Below are 15,087 nucleotides of genomic sequence, written 5' to 3' on the forward strand. Positions count from 1 at the left end.
CAGGATCACATTAGATGATTGACACAGGGGTGAAAAATGGGTTACAAAATCGTGGGATAAAGAATATATATTAAAAAAAGTAGGCTAATTCACACGCACACATTGTCTGCATGCAGGCACAGTGACAATGGAATGCAGTCAAGGGTACACCCTTTATTACCTAAACAGGAGAGAGATGTGCCATATATGAGTCTTTTATTACCTAAACAGGAGAGAGATGTGCCATATATGAGTCTTTTATTACCTAAACAGGAGAGAGATGTGCCATATATGAGTCCTTTATTACCTAAACAGGAGAGAGATGTGCCATACATGCGCCCTTTATTACCTAAACAGGAGAGAGATGTGCCATACATGCGCCCTTTATTACCTAAACAGGAGAGAGATGTGCCATACATGCGCACGGCGACCCACTGTATACTTTCTTCTCACCAACCACGCTATTTGATGCTATTGCATTCACACCTCTCTCTCTCTCTCTGCACCCTCTCTCTCTCTCTCTCTCTCTCTCTATCTCTCTCTCTCTCTCTCTCTGCACCCTCACTCTCTCTCTCTCTCTCCATAACCATGACATGGAGAGCAAAATACGGCAGGAGATGATAGTTTCACATGGCTATGCAAACACCACGCATAGACTTGTTGTTGGTGTAGGCTACTGTGCAATGGCATTTGGCCTGGGTCCTTATTGGTAGGTTAAGATCCACAGTATCGGTAGTACCTATTGTTAAGCTTCGCACTTGGCACAAATACAAATGAAATCACCAGTCCGCACTGGACTAGGCTGATATATGTATTATTGGATGCAGCAGAGCAGAGCCTTTGCTCGCTGCAGTTGGTGCAACATATGATAAGTTTTAAAGTTGTTAACAGTGATATATAAACATGAACAATCGGATAGATATCTGTGTAGTTTCCATGCAGGCACAAGCTGCATTTCTCACCTAATTATAGTAAAAACTAGAACTGCACTCTGTCGAGTGCATACTTGCTTGTTGCACACTAGTAGGCCATAAATGGCCAACTAGTGCGCAAGCAGAGCGCGCATGTACCAAATTGTGCCTGATCTGCTGGGACCAGAGTACGTGGTGTGTATCATTTAGAGCTAGTCATACATCAAATCTGTGCCCGGATTGCTGGACCAATGATGACGAAATGACCATATTTCTTACATACACACCACGTACTCTGGTCCCAGCAGATCAGGCACAATTTGGTAAATTATTTTTTATTGATTATGTATATAGTATACGTATGACTAGCTCTAAATGATGACGTAAGAAATATATATAGTATATATATAGTATATAGGCATATACTATATATGTATACATATATACTCTATACTCTATACTCTATACTGTATAAAGTGTGTAGTTGTAAGTTGATTAGCGGTATTCTGTGATCGGCCTGGTCCAAAAACCGTGACAGCCGTTCCGCCATTTCAGGACCCCCCCAGAAAAACATCAAATCTGTGCCCGTATTGCTGGACCAATGATGACGAAATTACCATATTTCTTACGTCATCATTTAGAGCTAAATGATGACGTAAGAAATATATATAGTATATATATAGTATATAGGCATATACTATATATGTATACATATATACTCTATACTCTATACTGTATAAAGTGTGTAGTTGTAAGTTGATTAGCGGTATTCTGTGATCGGCCTGGTCCAAAAACCGTGACAGCCGTTCCGCCATTTCAGGACCCCCCCAGAAAAACATCAAATCTGTGCCCGTATTGCTGGACCAATGATGACGAAATGACCATATTTCTTACGTCATCATTTAGAGCTAGTCATACACATACGTGTATGACTAGCTCTAAATGATGACGTAAGAAATACGTGTATGACTAGCTCTAAATGATGACGTAAGAAATATGGTCATTTCGTCATCATTGGTCCAGCAATACGGGCACAGATTTGATGTTTTTCTGGGGGGGTCCTGAAATGGCGGAACGGCTGTCACGACAAATGGACCAGGCCGATCACATTACTTGCGCGCTCTGCTTGCGCAAGTAACTAGAACTGCACTCTGTCGAGTGCATACTTGCTTGTTGCACACTAGTAGGCCATAAATGGCCAACTAGTGCGCAAGCAGAGCACGCAAGTACTTTCGACCGCTACAAACTGTCAAATCTCAGTAATGACTACTTGTGCCTGATACGGCAGTGGTGCCAGATTACATACATGTATACATGGGAGCATTACCTTTAATCCTCCCAACACTAAAACATATCGTCATTACGTCACCATCGAAAACCAATTACACTCTGGCATTGGGTCCTTTAATCCACATCTTTATTACGTCATCATTGAGAGCTAGTTATACATATACTATGTATATGTAATTAGTAAGTTGATTAGCGGTATACTGTGGTTACTTTGCGCCGTATGCACCGTCCCAGCCGTCCCGCCAATTTTGATGCGTATGCACCGTCCCAGCAAATGACGTAATGACTAATTGTGCCTGATACGGCAGTGGTGCCAGATTACTTAAATGTATACACAGGAGCATTACCTTTAATCCTCCCTCGTCATTACGTCACCACCATCGAAAACCATTGGTTTTATAGTTATACATAGTATATGTATAACTAGCTCTCAATGATGACGTCATAAAGATGTGGATTAAAGGACCCAATGCCAGAGTGTAATTGGTTTTCGATGGTGACGTAATGACGATATGTTTTAGTGTTGGGAGGATTAAAGGTAATGCTCCTGTGTATACATGTATGTAATCTGTAATAATGACGATATGTTTTAGTGTTGGGGGGATTAAAGGTAATGCTCCTGTGTATACATGTATGTAATCTGTAATAATGACGATATGTTTTAGTGTTGGGGGGATTAAAGGTAATGCTCCTGTGTATACATGTATGTAATCTGACACCACTGCCGTATCAGGCACAATTAGTCATTACGTCATTTGCTGGGACGGTGCATACGCACGGCTAGTCCCGGGCGAAACTAGTACGTGCGCGCTCTGCTTGCGCAAGTAATGATATGCGCTAATGAGCGGTGACGTCATCGTTTCTCAAAAGCTCCGTTTCACATGACTACACAGATCCACTGATCCTTCACTTATTTATTATTTATTTGTTGGTACTTTTGGATGTTGCATATTGTCTGCAGGGTGTTAAATGAAAATGAGTGATGTGTGCATGTGTGGTGTAAACATGTGAAGTTATAAATTAACCTGAATGTTTTAAATGTTCTTCTCATTTCAGATGTCCGTCTGCAGGTTGATTTGAACGATTATAAGGTCAGTTTGGAGGTCAGTTCGGACAGTCTTGATGGAGTGAAAAACCACATGACGGAAGAGTCTGGAGACTCCGTCACCAGCACCTACTCAGAGCTCTACATCTCAGCGGGACAGAGTGAAGGGGTTAATAGCCAACATGAGGTGATACAGCTTGAGAGAACTTCCACCATGAAGACCTTGCATGACGACGCAATCAACTGCTGTAAAATCTTTAAGATCATCCTCCCTGGCAGAGAGAAACCCAGCGAAACAGTTCTGACCAATGGCATCGCTGGCATCGGAAAAACATTCTCTGCGCGCAAGTTTGCTCTGGACTGGGCAAGAGGTTTGGAGAATCAAGATATAGATCTCCTGGTTCCCTTTTCATTCCGGGAGCTGAACTTGGTCAGAGATAAGCAGTACAGTCTTCTCAACCTGATCCATGATTTCCACCCAACGTTAAAGAAGGTCACAGCAGAGCAGCTCGCTGCCTGGAAAGTTTGCTTCATCCTCGATGGCCTCGATGAAAGCAGGTCTCCGTTGCACTTCGACGAAAATGAAATCATCTCTGATGTCACAGTGACATCATCGGTGGATGCTCTGTTGACGAACCTCATCAAGAGGAATCTGCTCCCCAAGGCCCTCCACTGGATAACCACCAGACCCGCAGCAGCCAATCGGATCCCTCCTGCATGTGTTGACATGGTGACAGAAGTGCGAGGGTTCACAGACCCCCAGAAGGAGAAGTACTTCAGGAAGAGATTCAGTGAAGAGAAGCTGGCCGACAGAGTCCTCTCACACTTGAAGACATGGAGGAGCCTCCACATCATGTGTTACATCCCACTCTTCTGTTGGATGATTGCTACCGTTCTGCTGGACATGTTGAGGACACACACCACCATAGGACAGCTGCCCAAGACCCTGACTGAGATGTGCTGCCACTTCCTGTTGGTTCAGACAAACACCAAGAAGCAGAAGTATGACGAGACTGAGGGGGAGAAACGAAAAAAGAGAGAGAATCAACAGCAGCTCATGAAGTCTGACAGGGATGTTCTTCTGAATCTGGGCATGCTGGCGTTCAAACACCTGAAGACAAGTAGCATCATGTTCTACCAAGAAGACCTGGAAGAGTGTGGTCTTGATGTGAAAGACGCCGCGCTGTACTCAGGAGTGTGCACACAGATCTTCAAAACAGAGAGTGTGCTGTTCCAGAAAACGGTCTACAGCTTTGTTCATCTGATCTTCCAGGAGTTTCTGGCTGCAGTCTACCTGTTCCACTGTTTCACACAGAAGAACACGGAGGTCCTGAAGACATTCCTGGGAGATAGATACTACCGTTCCAGCTCCCTCTCACGCTTCCTGGAAGCTGCCGTGAATAAATCCCTGAAGAGTAAAAATGGCCACCTGGACCTCTTAGTCCGCTTCCTTCATGGCCTCTCACTGCAGTCCAACCAGAGTCTGTTAGGCGGCCTGCTGGGTCAGACAGAGAACAGTCCAGAGGAGATCCAGAAAGCCATCCAGAACCTGAAGACGTTGTTAACTGATGGTGACGCCTCTCCTGACAGATGTATCAACATCTTCCACTGTCTGATGGAGATGAACGACCACTCATTACATCAGGAGATCCAACAGTTCCTGAAGTCAGAGAACAGAACAGAGAAACTGTCTGAGACCCAGTGTTCAGCTCTGGCTGTCATGCTGCAGATGTCAGAGGACGTTCTGGAGGAGTTGGACCTGCAGAAATACAACACATCAAAGGAGGGGCGACAGAGACTGGTCCCAGCTGTGAGGAACTGCAAAACAGCCAGGTTAGTAGTGTGAATGTTAACATGTTAGATCACTATATACTTCAGAGAGAGAGAGAGAGAGAGAGAGAGAGAGAGAGAGAGAGAGAGAGAGAGAGAGAGAGAGAGAGAGAGAGAGAGAAGAATTCAAGTGATTTGTGTTTAGTATATTTAGTGATATCAGGGTGATTTTGCCATGGCATGCGGTCGTACAGACTGTTCATCTGTTGACAGAACATTTCTTCACTTCACTGCCATAGAGTGGAACAACAGCAGCGAGTTGGGATCGTTTGAATTATTTAATGTTTGTTTTACAATCAAATGAGAACAGTGGAAAGTTATGAGCTCATTTCAATTAAATATGTGTTACTCACTGCCGCTATTTCCTTAGCTAGAAAAGTATCCAAACACACACACACACACACACACACACACACACACACACACACACACACACACACACACACACACACACACACACACACACACACATTTCAGACAGCTCCACAGTGAACCTCCTTGACAGTGAACATGGTCTGTTCTGTTTTGATCATCTCTGATTTTACATTTAATCTGTAATTACAGACTTGTTGACTGTGACCTCGGAGAGGAACACGTTGAAGTTGTGGCTTCAGCTCTCGGCTCCAATCCGTCCCATTTGAGAGAACTGGACCTGAGTGGAAACGTCTTGAAGGATTCTGGACTGGATCTCATCTGTGCTGCACTGAAGAGCCCAAACTGTTGTCTGGAGACTCTCAGGTCAGATTCATTTAACATTTCTATTTGTATTTGGTTAAGTAAAGTTCTGTTATAGTAAGTGATTATAATGTAGTTATGATGGTGGTAGTATTTGAAGAGTGTGGATGAGGTTAATATCATGGTAACTCACACTACAAGCGCTACGAGCTTGTAGGTCTGCTATTTTTTTTAAATCGTGAAAATGCAACACAGATCTTTAAATATATATTCTTTCAGAATACTTTTTTTATTATTTCGACGTCAGGCCTAAATGGGTTAAACATTATGTTATAATTTAGCTATTGAAAAATAGCAGATCTACAAGCTCGCTATGAGCTTGCAGATGAGATCTACAAGCTCGCTATGAGCTTGTAGATCTGCTATTTTTTTTTAATCGTTAAAATGTGGCGCAAATCATTGAATATATATTTCAGAGCAAACATTGTGAGTGACTGAGACAGACTATCCTTCAGTAGACAGGCTTTTATTTACGTTCACATCGGCAGAGTAGAGAGAGAAAGACGGACGGACTTGTAGTGTGTGTGTGTGTGTGTGTGTGTGTGTGTGTGTGTGTGTGTGTGTGTTCGTTCTACAAGTGAAAGCAACAGAGGGGTATTATTAGACAAAGTCTGATTAAATAAATAAAAAGCTGCAGTAAAACATGTATATATAAAAACCCAGACTATTTTATTATCAGAATTGGATCACCCTCCCTCTGACTACAATTAGAAAGGCATCACCATCCCCTATTTTCCTCCAGGCCCCCCTTCACATTCAATGTGATTCACATGCAATAATTCACATGCAATGTGAATCACATTCTCTCTATCTCTCTCTCTCTCTCTCTCTCTCTCTCTCTCTCTCTCTGTCTCTCTCTCTCTCTCTCTCTCTCTCTCTCTCTCTCTCTCTCTCTCTCTCTTCTCTCTCTCTCTCTCTCTCTCTCTCTCTCTCTCTCTCTCTCTCTCTCTCATCTGGTTGTATTCTTCATTTAGACTGGAGAACTGCTGGTTGTCAGAGCGATGCTGTGAAGTTCTGGCCTCAGCTCTAACTTCTAATCCCTCCCTCCATCTGAGAGAATTGGACGTGAGTCTCAACATGGTGAATGAGTCAGGAATGAAGATGCTGCTCTCTGCTGGGCTGGAGAATCTCAAGTGAGTAGACCCTGTTGTGGGTTTACTATGTGTGGGTAATGTTTGTGGGGCATCACCACTATTTTACTAGTTTCAGACATGTGATGATTGATGCATTGTTGTTCTACTTCCTACAGAGTGAAACACTAGTGTCAGCTAGTGGAGACGTTGTGTTAGACAGTCAGACATTGATGCATTGTTGTTCTACTTCCTACAGAGTGAAACACTGTAGTGTCAGCTAGTGGAGACGTTGTGTTAGACAGTCAGACATTGATGCATTGATGTTCTACTTCCTACAGGGTGAAACGTGGTGGAGAAGATCGGTTCAATCCTCATCTCATTCAAGGACGTGAGTATCTCTCACTATTGACATCTTATACAGAGTTTTTTAACACCTACTGTATAGTTTGGTAGACTTCAGGGCTGTAGTTGTAACATTCTTGGTCGGGTTTGCTTTCACATTGTAGTTTGTCAAGCACGCAGTCTGGCGCGCACACAGTGCATCTTCAGGCGTGTGCGTGTTGGTCAAACAAGGATTTCATACTCCTTAGTGACACGTTGCAGACAACTACAGCCTTGGCTGAGAGATAAAGCCAGTCAATAGAAATATGTTGGAGATCAGAATGACAGAAACACTCACTCACGTTTTCTCACTCACATATTTGAACGTGGGCCAGATATGGTAGGCCTGAGGCCTATATTGCTAGGCCTGAGGCCTACCATACCGGCCTGACCGCTCAATAAAAGAATGCTGAATTAACTAGCTTGTATTGGTAACTTTGACTGCACAATAGCCTCCCATTTAACCTCCTTGTCTAGTAGTCCGGCAGTCGAGGTTGACGGGTGGGAATATAGTCTTTTTTATTGGCCTAAAATATTGTCTATATACATATATTCATGAATCCACTTGCTGACCGGCTGAAAGTATTGGGCTTTTTTTAGGGGTTTCTTGTGACCGTTAACATCCTATGGCAGGCAAAGATGTCAAAGATGTCAAACTTCCATTATGTTTTAACCCATTCTGGGTGGGAACCCCTTTTGGTGTTTTAAAGCATTATGTTATACTTTAGCTATTGAAAAATAGCAGATCAACAAGCTTGTAGGTCTGCTATTTTTGAAAAATCGCGAAAATGTGCCTCAAATCTTTAAATATAAATTATTACAGAGTGAACATTTTAACTCAAATCTTTGCTTCTGGGAGGGGGGGGGGGGTGTCACTGGAACAACATATTTTCAGATAGGGGGGGGGGGGGGTGGAGCCATGAAGTAGCATGTGACATGTCAAACAGCCACTTGCCCAAAATGTGCTGACCTCATCACATTTGTTTATGACGTCTATGGCCGTTTTTAGCTGTGTGTGTGTGTGTGTGTGTGTGTGTGTGTGTGTGTGTGTGTTTGTGTGTGTGTGTGTGTGTGTGTGTGTGTGTGTGTGTGCGCGTGTGCGCCAGTGTGTGTGTGTGTGTGCGCTTGTGCGCACATGTGTGTGTGTGCTTGTGCGCACGTGTGTGTGTGCGCGCCAGTGTGTGTGTGCGTGCGTGTGTGTGTGTGTGTGTCAGTGAATGATGTACTTAATGGTTACTGTGTGTTTTCTCATCAGATTCCCAGCGTCTCTCACTGGACACAAACACAGCACACTGTGCCCTCACTCTGTCTGAGGACAACAGGAAGATCACAGCGTTGGAGTATGGACAGAGTCATCAGTATCCTGACCATACAGAGAGGTTTGAAGGATATCATCAGGTTCTGAGTGCAGAGAGTGTGAGCGAACGCTGCTACTCTGAGGTAGAGTGCAGTGGAGGGGTTAATATAGCAGGGACTGACAGAGCAATCAGCAGGAAAGGATATGGTGATGTTGACTGTTGGCTTGGACACAATGGCATGTCATGGAGTCTGGAGTGTCGTGGTGTCAGTTACTCTGTCAGTCACAATAGGGAGCAGACTGTCCTCCCTGTCGGTCCCTCTAGACGCTCCATCAGAGCAGCAGTGGATGCTGACCGTGAGGTCAGGAAGGGGGTCTACAGAGTAGCAGTGTATGTGGACCGTCCCGCTGGGACTCTGTCCTTCTATGACGTGTCCTCAGAGGACACTCTGACCCACCTGCACACCTTCCAGACCACGTCCTCTGAACCCCTCTGCGTTGGGTTCGGGTTGTGGACGTCTGGCTCCTCAGTGTTTCTGTGTGAGCAGAGATAGTCTCCATGTGAGCGAGGGTCACATCAGGTCGCCATGGTTACTCCACATGTCTGAGTGAGTCCAGGTTGTCATGGTTACCACCGTCGCCAGTACGCCTGACATCATGGACTCCATATTTGGTCATGAGTGACTCCTCATGACATCATGGTGACATCACACTGATGATGTATATACAGTAAGAAGCACAGTGACAATCTGTCAATCAAACCTTGATGTGCTAAAGACCCCAAGATAGGGTTTGACCTCCGACCTCCAGGTTGATAGGGTTTGACCCCTGACCTCCAGCTGAACATATAGTGTTCCAGTAGAATTGTTTCCAAGGAAACAAATATATATCCTATAATAAATGCACCACGTCTCTGTGTGTGTGCACGTGTGTACGCACGTCTACGTCTCTGTGTGTGTGCACGTGTGTACGCACGTCTACGTCTGTGTGTGCACGTGTGTACGCACGCCTACGTCTCTGTGTGTGTGCACGTGTGTACGCACGCCTACTCATTGGACAGCGTTACAATGTCTCAGGCTTTACCCACGTCTCATTGGACAGCGTTACAATGTCTCAGGCTTTACCCACGTCTCATTGGACAGCGTTACAATGCCTCAGGCTTTACCCACGTCTCATTGGACAGCGTTACAATGCGTCAGGCTTTACCCACGTCTCATTGGACAGCGTTACAATGTCTCAGGCTTTACCCACGTCTCATTGGACAGCGTTACAATGCCTCAGGCTTTCATCACGGGAGGATCCATTAGCCGTTTGCTGACTTCCTGGTGACGACCCGGGGTAATTTTCACCTTTAACCCGTTCTGACCTGAGATCAGATTCATACGAGGTTTCCACTGGACACACACTGGTCTGATTAACCCATTCTGACCTGAGATCAGATTCTAAAAATGTCAGTCGTTCTTCGATTTTTCCAAAATAGCTTAAGCATAACATGATGCCAACACCAAAATGGGTTCCCGTTCAGAATGGGTTAAAACAAAGACCGTGGCAAGGAGAGAGCAGGTGGCAGTGAAAGAGTTTTAACTGATATAATGCACAGCGTACACCTGCTGCTACTTCATGTCTGACCTCAGGTTCATGAATATGGAGATTTATACCTCATTAATGTACGGATATGGAGATTTATACCTCATCTCAGGTTAATGTATGAATATGTAGATTCATACCTCATTGACGTACGAATATGTAGATTTATACCTCATCTCAGGTTTATTTGTGAATTTTAAGATTTTTTGGGTCTTTGTTTTTCTTCATCTCCTTCAAATGTGTTTCAAAATAGCAGATCAACAAACTCACAACCGTCTCAACCAATCTAGTAGCATGCAGCCTGCCTGGTTACTGCTCCTAGTTATCACTAGTTATCACTAGTTAACACTAGTTAACACTAGTTAACTAGACCCTCTGTGTTTGAACCACTCATCACCACAGGGAGCTTTACAGATTACATTAGGTTAGGTTAGAGTAGATCAGATCTCCACACATTTACGTTTCATGAATGACTTTCCTTCAAGACTGATGATGGTGTTTTTTGTTTTGTTTTACTGATATTTGATTCTTGTATTCGATTTCTTTCATGTTCTCTTTTTTATGACATGTGTAACAGATGTTCCGGTTACAGGCTGGCCCAATGGTGGATTTTATTGTATGGCGTATTTTAATTCATGGTGTATTTTATTTCACGGTGTATTTTAGTCACCGTACCAACTTTGTGGTGTTCTGAAAACATGTTACTGTAAATGGCTCAGTGCCTAAATGATAAAACATGTTACTGTAAATGGCTCAGTGCCTAAATGATAAAACATGTTACTGTAAATGGCTCAGTGCCTAAATGATAAAACATGTTACTGTAAATGGCTCAGTGCCTAAATGATAAAACATGTTACTGTAAATGGCTCAGTGCCTAAATGATAAAACATGTTACTGTAAATGGCTCAATGCCTAAATGATAAAACATGTTACTGTAAATGGCTCAGTGCCTAACTTATACATGTTACTGTAAAAGGCTCTGTGGATACATTGCTAAGTGCCTAAATGATAAACTGTAATTGTTTTCATTTAATAAACGTATTGTTGAAAAGTCTGTCGTGGTTCTGTTGTCGTGTATTAATTATTCATAGTGTTGTCACATGACAGTTTGGCCACAGCTCATTGGTCAGGGTTTGACATTAGGATGTAAAACTATGAAATGACGAAACAAGTGAGACTTAAAGGTTCCCGAGAAATTCCATCACATAAACAAGGGAGAAAGAGCCTTCTCTGTCTGAACACCCTTCATAAACAAGGGAGAAAGAGCCTTCTCTGTCTGAACACCCTTCATAAACAAGGGAGAAAGAGCCTTCTCTGTCTGAACACCCTTCATAAACAAGGGAGAAGGAGCCTTCTCTGTCTGAACACCCTTCATAAACAAGGGAGAAGGAGCCTTCTCTGTCTGAACACCCTTCATAAACAAGGGAGAAAGAGCCTTCTCTGTCTTAACACCCTTCATAAACAAGGGAGAAAGAGCCTTCTCTGTCTGAACACCCTTCATAAACAAGGGAGAAAGAGCCTTCTCTGTCTGAACACCCTTCATAAACAAGGGAGAAAGAGCCTTCTCTGTCTGAACACCCTTCATAAACAAGGGAGAAGGAGCCTTCTCTGTCCCAAAACCATCCGACAAGCAGACACCGTCGCATCCTTTAAATCTCTTCTCAAAACCTACTTGTTCAGAGAAGCATCCCCCCCCCCCCCCCCCCCCAGCCCCGTTGAATGTTTGTTCACTGAACTCTGTCGGTATTTTTTATCTATTACATTGTTGTTATTATATTGGATCCTTAAATATGCTTTCTACTGTTGGCCAGCTGGCTGTAAGTTGTTGATTTGCTATGCCGCATCTATTTAAGCACTTTGTGACTTTGTCCAGAAAAGTGCTATATAAATAAAGTTAATATTATTAAATATCGCAGCCCAGATTTGGCTCAAACAACAAGGGGTTGAGTTCGTTCTCCCATGCCACGGAAATTCACATTCCTTTACGACTGTTGGTGGGGCACTACCAACAGTTGTTAAAGAAATGTGAATCCCTAGACTCCTTCAAAGCCGCTCTCAAAGAGCCCTTACAGGTGGCTGCAGTTCAAAAATGGTTACAAGTGTAACCATTAGAGCTGGGACTCGATTAAAAACAATATCTAATTAATCAGAGGCTTTGTAGTTAATTAATCTTGATTAATCACATTTTAATCGCATATCAATATTTAACCCGAGAACAGTGAGAAACCTTTTTTTTCAAATGTTTTTGGTATCCCAGTGAATAGTGACTACGGGATTCCACTCATTTTCAACATTTTACTGTCAGTAAAATCAGTAACATTATGAAGTACATCTCAGTGACATCACAAAAATGTACTTCATAATGTTACTGTTTTTTTCAGACCTCCAGTTCTATAGGCAACACAGAATGGGGGGACTTTTTATTATTTCCAGTGCACACAACTCCATAGAAAAATGCGTTTTATCCCAACGATATATATAGGCAGCAAGTGCCTTATATATAAAGAGTCTTCAGTGTGTATATGAATACTCAAATGTGCTTTACATGGCTGGGCATGAGAAAACAAATAAAAACAACTTTATGATGGGGGAAACAAAAAGGTGTGATTAATTTATCTGTAGTTAATTAATCTAAATTAATCGCAATTAGTCCCGGCCCTAGTAACCATATATGGAACGGAAAAATAGCAGTAATTTAATCAGATTGATGGAATACTTTATTAACACTTTGTAGAGAAAAGAAAAGCACAGTAAAGTCCAGTTCAATACAAGGTCTGTTAAGAGGATTTATAAATAAAGCACTATGGCTTGTTGTTCCCATTGTGGTCCATCATCATAATATTCAATTAAACAGAACATTTGAATGCCATACAAATGTACAGTGCTACTATTTGGATGCACTTCTCGTTGTGTCCAGCAGATGGTGTCAGTGAGTTGGGAACATAGTTATAATATTGTCCCGTGGTTCAGGAGGCTTCATTTAGACCAAACATCTGAACTACAACAATATCAATTAAACGTTATTTTTGTTGACTACAAGACTAAAGATATAAAGGTTTTTGACGATTTTTTTACTCTGTGTGAAGTTACGTCGCTGTGTTATTTATTCTGTGTTTAGCTATCCAAACGTTGTGATGGCTGAAATTGATAAATGTGTGGCGTCGCCGTCAGTTGATTTTTTAAATGACTGTACAAAGGAACAGTTGTTCGATATTGCTGACCACTACCACATTGACATTGGGGACAGGAGACGCAAAGTGGGTACGTTAAGGTTAATCTTGATGGGCGATTTAGAAGAAGCAAAGGTTTTGCCATCGGAGCCTGAGGAAACAGGGGGAGGTGGCGCGGCTGCCTTTGCGCCTATTAAAAGCTTAAAGGCAAATCCAAACTTTTCATTTGAACAGCAAAAAGAACTGATGCTTATCCAGTTGCAGATGGATATGGCGGAGACTGAGCGAGAGAGAATGAGAACTGACTTGCAGAGGGAGAAGTTGGAGCTGGTAAAAGAGGGGAAAATGGATCAGACGTGTTTGGACAGTGGAGGGAGAGCCTCGAATGCAGGAAACAGGCAGTTTGATTTAGTGGGTAATTTAAGGTTGATGCCAAAATTCAATGAGAGGGAGCCTGAGACATTTTTTTCATTGTTTGAGAGATTGGCGGACTCGAGACGGTGGCCTGATGCGGATCGGACTGTGATGCTGCAGTGTGTTCTTACGGGGAGGGCACAGGAGGCTTATTCTGCGTTATCGGTGACCGACTGTCTAAGTTATGCCACCGTTAAGACTGCTGTTCTTAAGGTGTATGAGATGGTGCCTGAGAGCTACCGGCAGCGCTTTAGAAATGGCAGAAAAGACGAGAAACAATCGTACTTGGAGTTTTCACGGCAGATGGTGCTCAACTTTAATCGTTGGCGTGTTGCTGCAGGTGGAACAACATGCGAGACATTGTGTGACTTGGTGCTGTTAGAACAGTTTGTTAGAGCAATCCCACAGCGAGTAGCAACCTTTATCACTGAACAGCAGGTTAAAACGGTGGGGGAAGCTCCACCAACCAATGTAGAGTCATTTATATATATTTATACACACAAAGGCTATAATACACATGACTGATTTATTATTGTTTCACACTGGACGATTAGCTCCCTCCTGTGGCCATAGCAGTACTAGCAGCCTGCTCAGCTGTTTAGGAGCTCGCAGTGCCTGCTTGAAAAAAAGCGAAGGTTTCTGTGATTGGGCTGACGGCTCTGCTGCCCCTCCCGCTCCTGTTGCCTCAGGCAACTGCCTGATCTGCCTGATCTGAGGGCCGGCTCTGTTTCAAGGGAAACGTTAAAGGTATATTCAGTGATTTCACTCAAAAAACCTTAGGTTTCGTTTTTGGCTGTGGGACCCAGCCTTTCGTCCAATCAGGATAGAGAGTCAAAAACGAAACCTAAGGTTTTTTGACCCCCAGGGGTTAACTGGGGACAGGGAGGAACTCCTTATATGGCCAGCACACTCTATAGTAGGGAGGATTATCACAACAAAACAAAAAAATAAGTGATATTTGAATTAAGTGAAATCACTGAATATACCTTTAACACGGAGGACGGGAAAATTTGGGCTGCTCGTGACGGTGACAGAACATGTCACTATTGTGGAAAGAGAGGTCATATCAAACCAAACTGTTACGCATGGAAACAAAGAGAAACAACAGAGGTGAAGTCAACTGCGGCTTGTGCGCCGGTGTCATATGTGAGGTCGGTAAGTCCTTTACATGAGGGCGGTGTAGATGAGACGTATCGACCGTTTGTGGAAAGGGGGTTTATCTCTCTTGTGGGCTCACAGGAAAAAGTGCCTGTGACAATTCTGAGAGACACGGCGGCGCAGGGCACTTATGTTCTTGACTCAGTCCTACCATTCTCTTCACAGTCGGCTACAGGGCGTGTCATGTTGAGCCGTGGTATGGGCATGTCCACAATCC

At 43.3% G+C, this 15,087-nt stretch overlaps 1 protein-coding gene across 1 annotated transcript; it reads left to right on the forward strand.

Moving 5' to 3' along the window:
* Nucleotides 1–3,244: 3,244 nt before the first annotated feature.
* Nucleotides 3,245–9,095, forward strand: LOC310875920 (protein NLRC3-like; the record flags this gene model as incomplete). The annotated part of the gene is made up of 5 exons (XM_083789354.1): nucleotides 3,245–5,058; nucleotides 5,620–5,793; nucleotides 6,765–6,923; nucleotides 7,202–7,251; nucleotides 8,500–9,095. Exons 1-5 carry the CDS (start codon nucleotides 3,320–3,322, stop codon nucleotides 9,093–9,095), a joined length of 2,718 nt encoding a protein of 905 aa, XP_083645480.1. The 5' UTR covers nucleotides 3,245–3,319.
* Between the last annotated feature and the right edge of the window lie 5,992 nt (nucleotides 9,096–15,087).

This window comes from Protomyctophum parallelum (genome assembly GCF_964188405.1).
Source record: "Protomyctophum parallelum genome assembly, chromosome: 18".
NCBI lineage: Eukaryota > Metazoa > Chordata > Actinopteri > Myctophiformes > Myctophidae > Protomyctophum > Protomyctophum parallelum.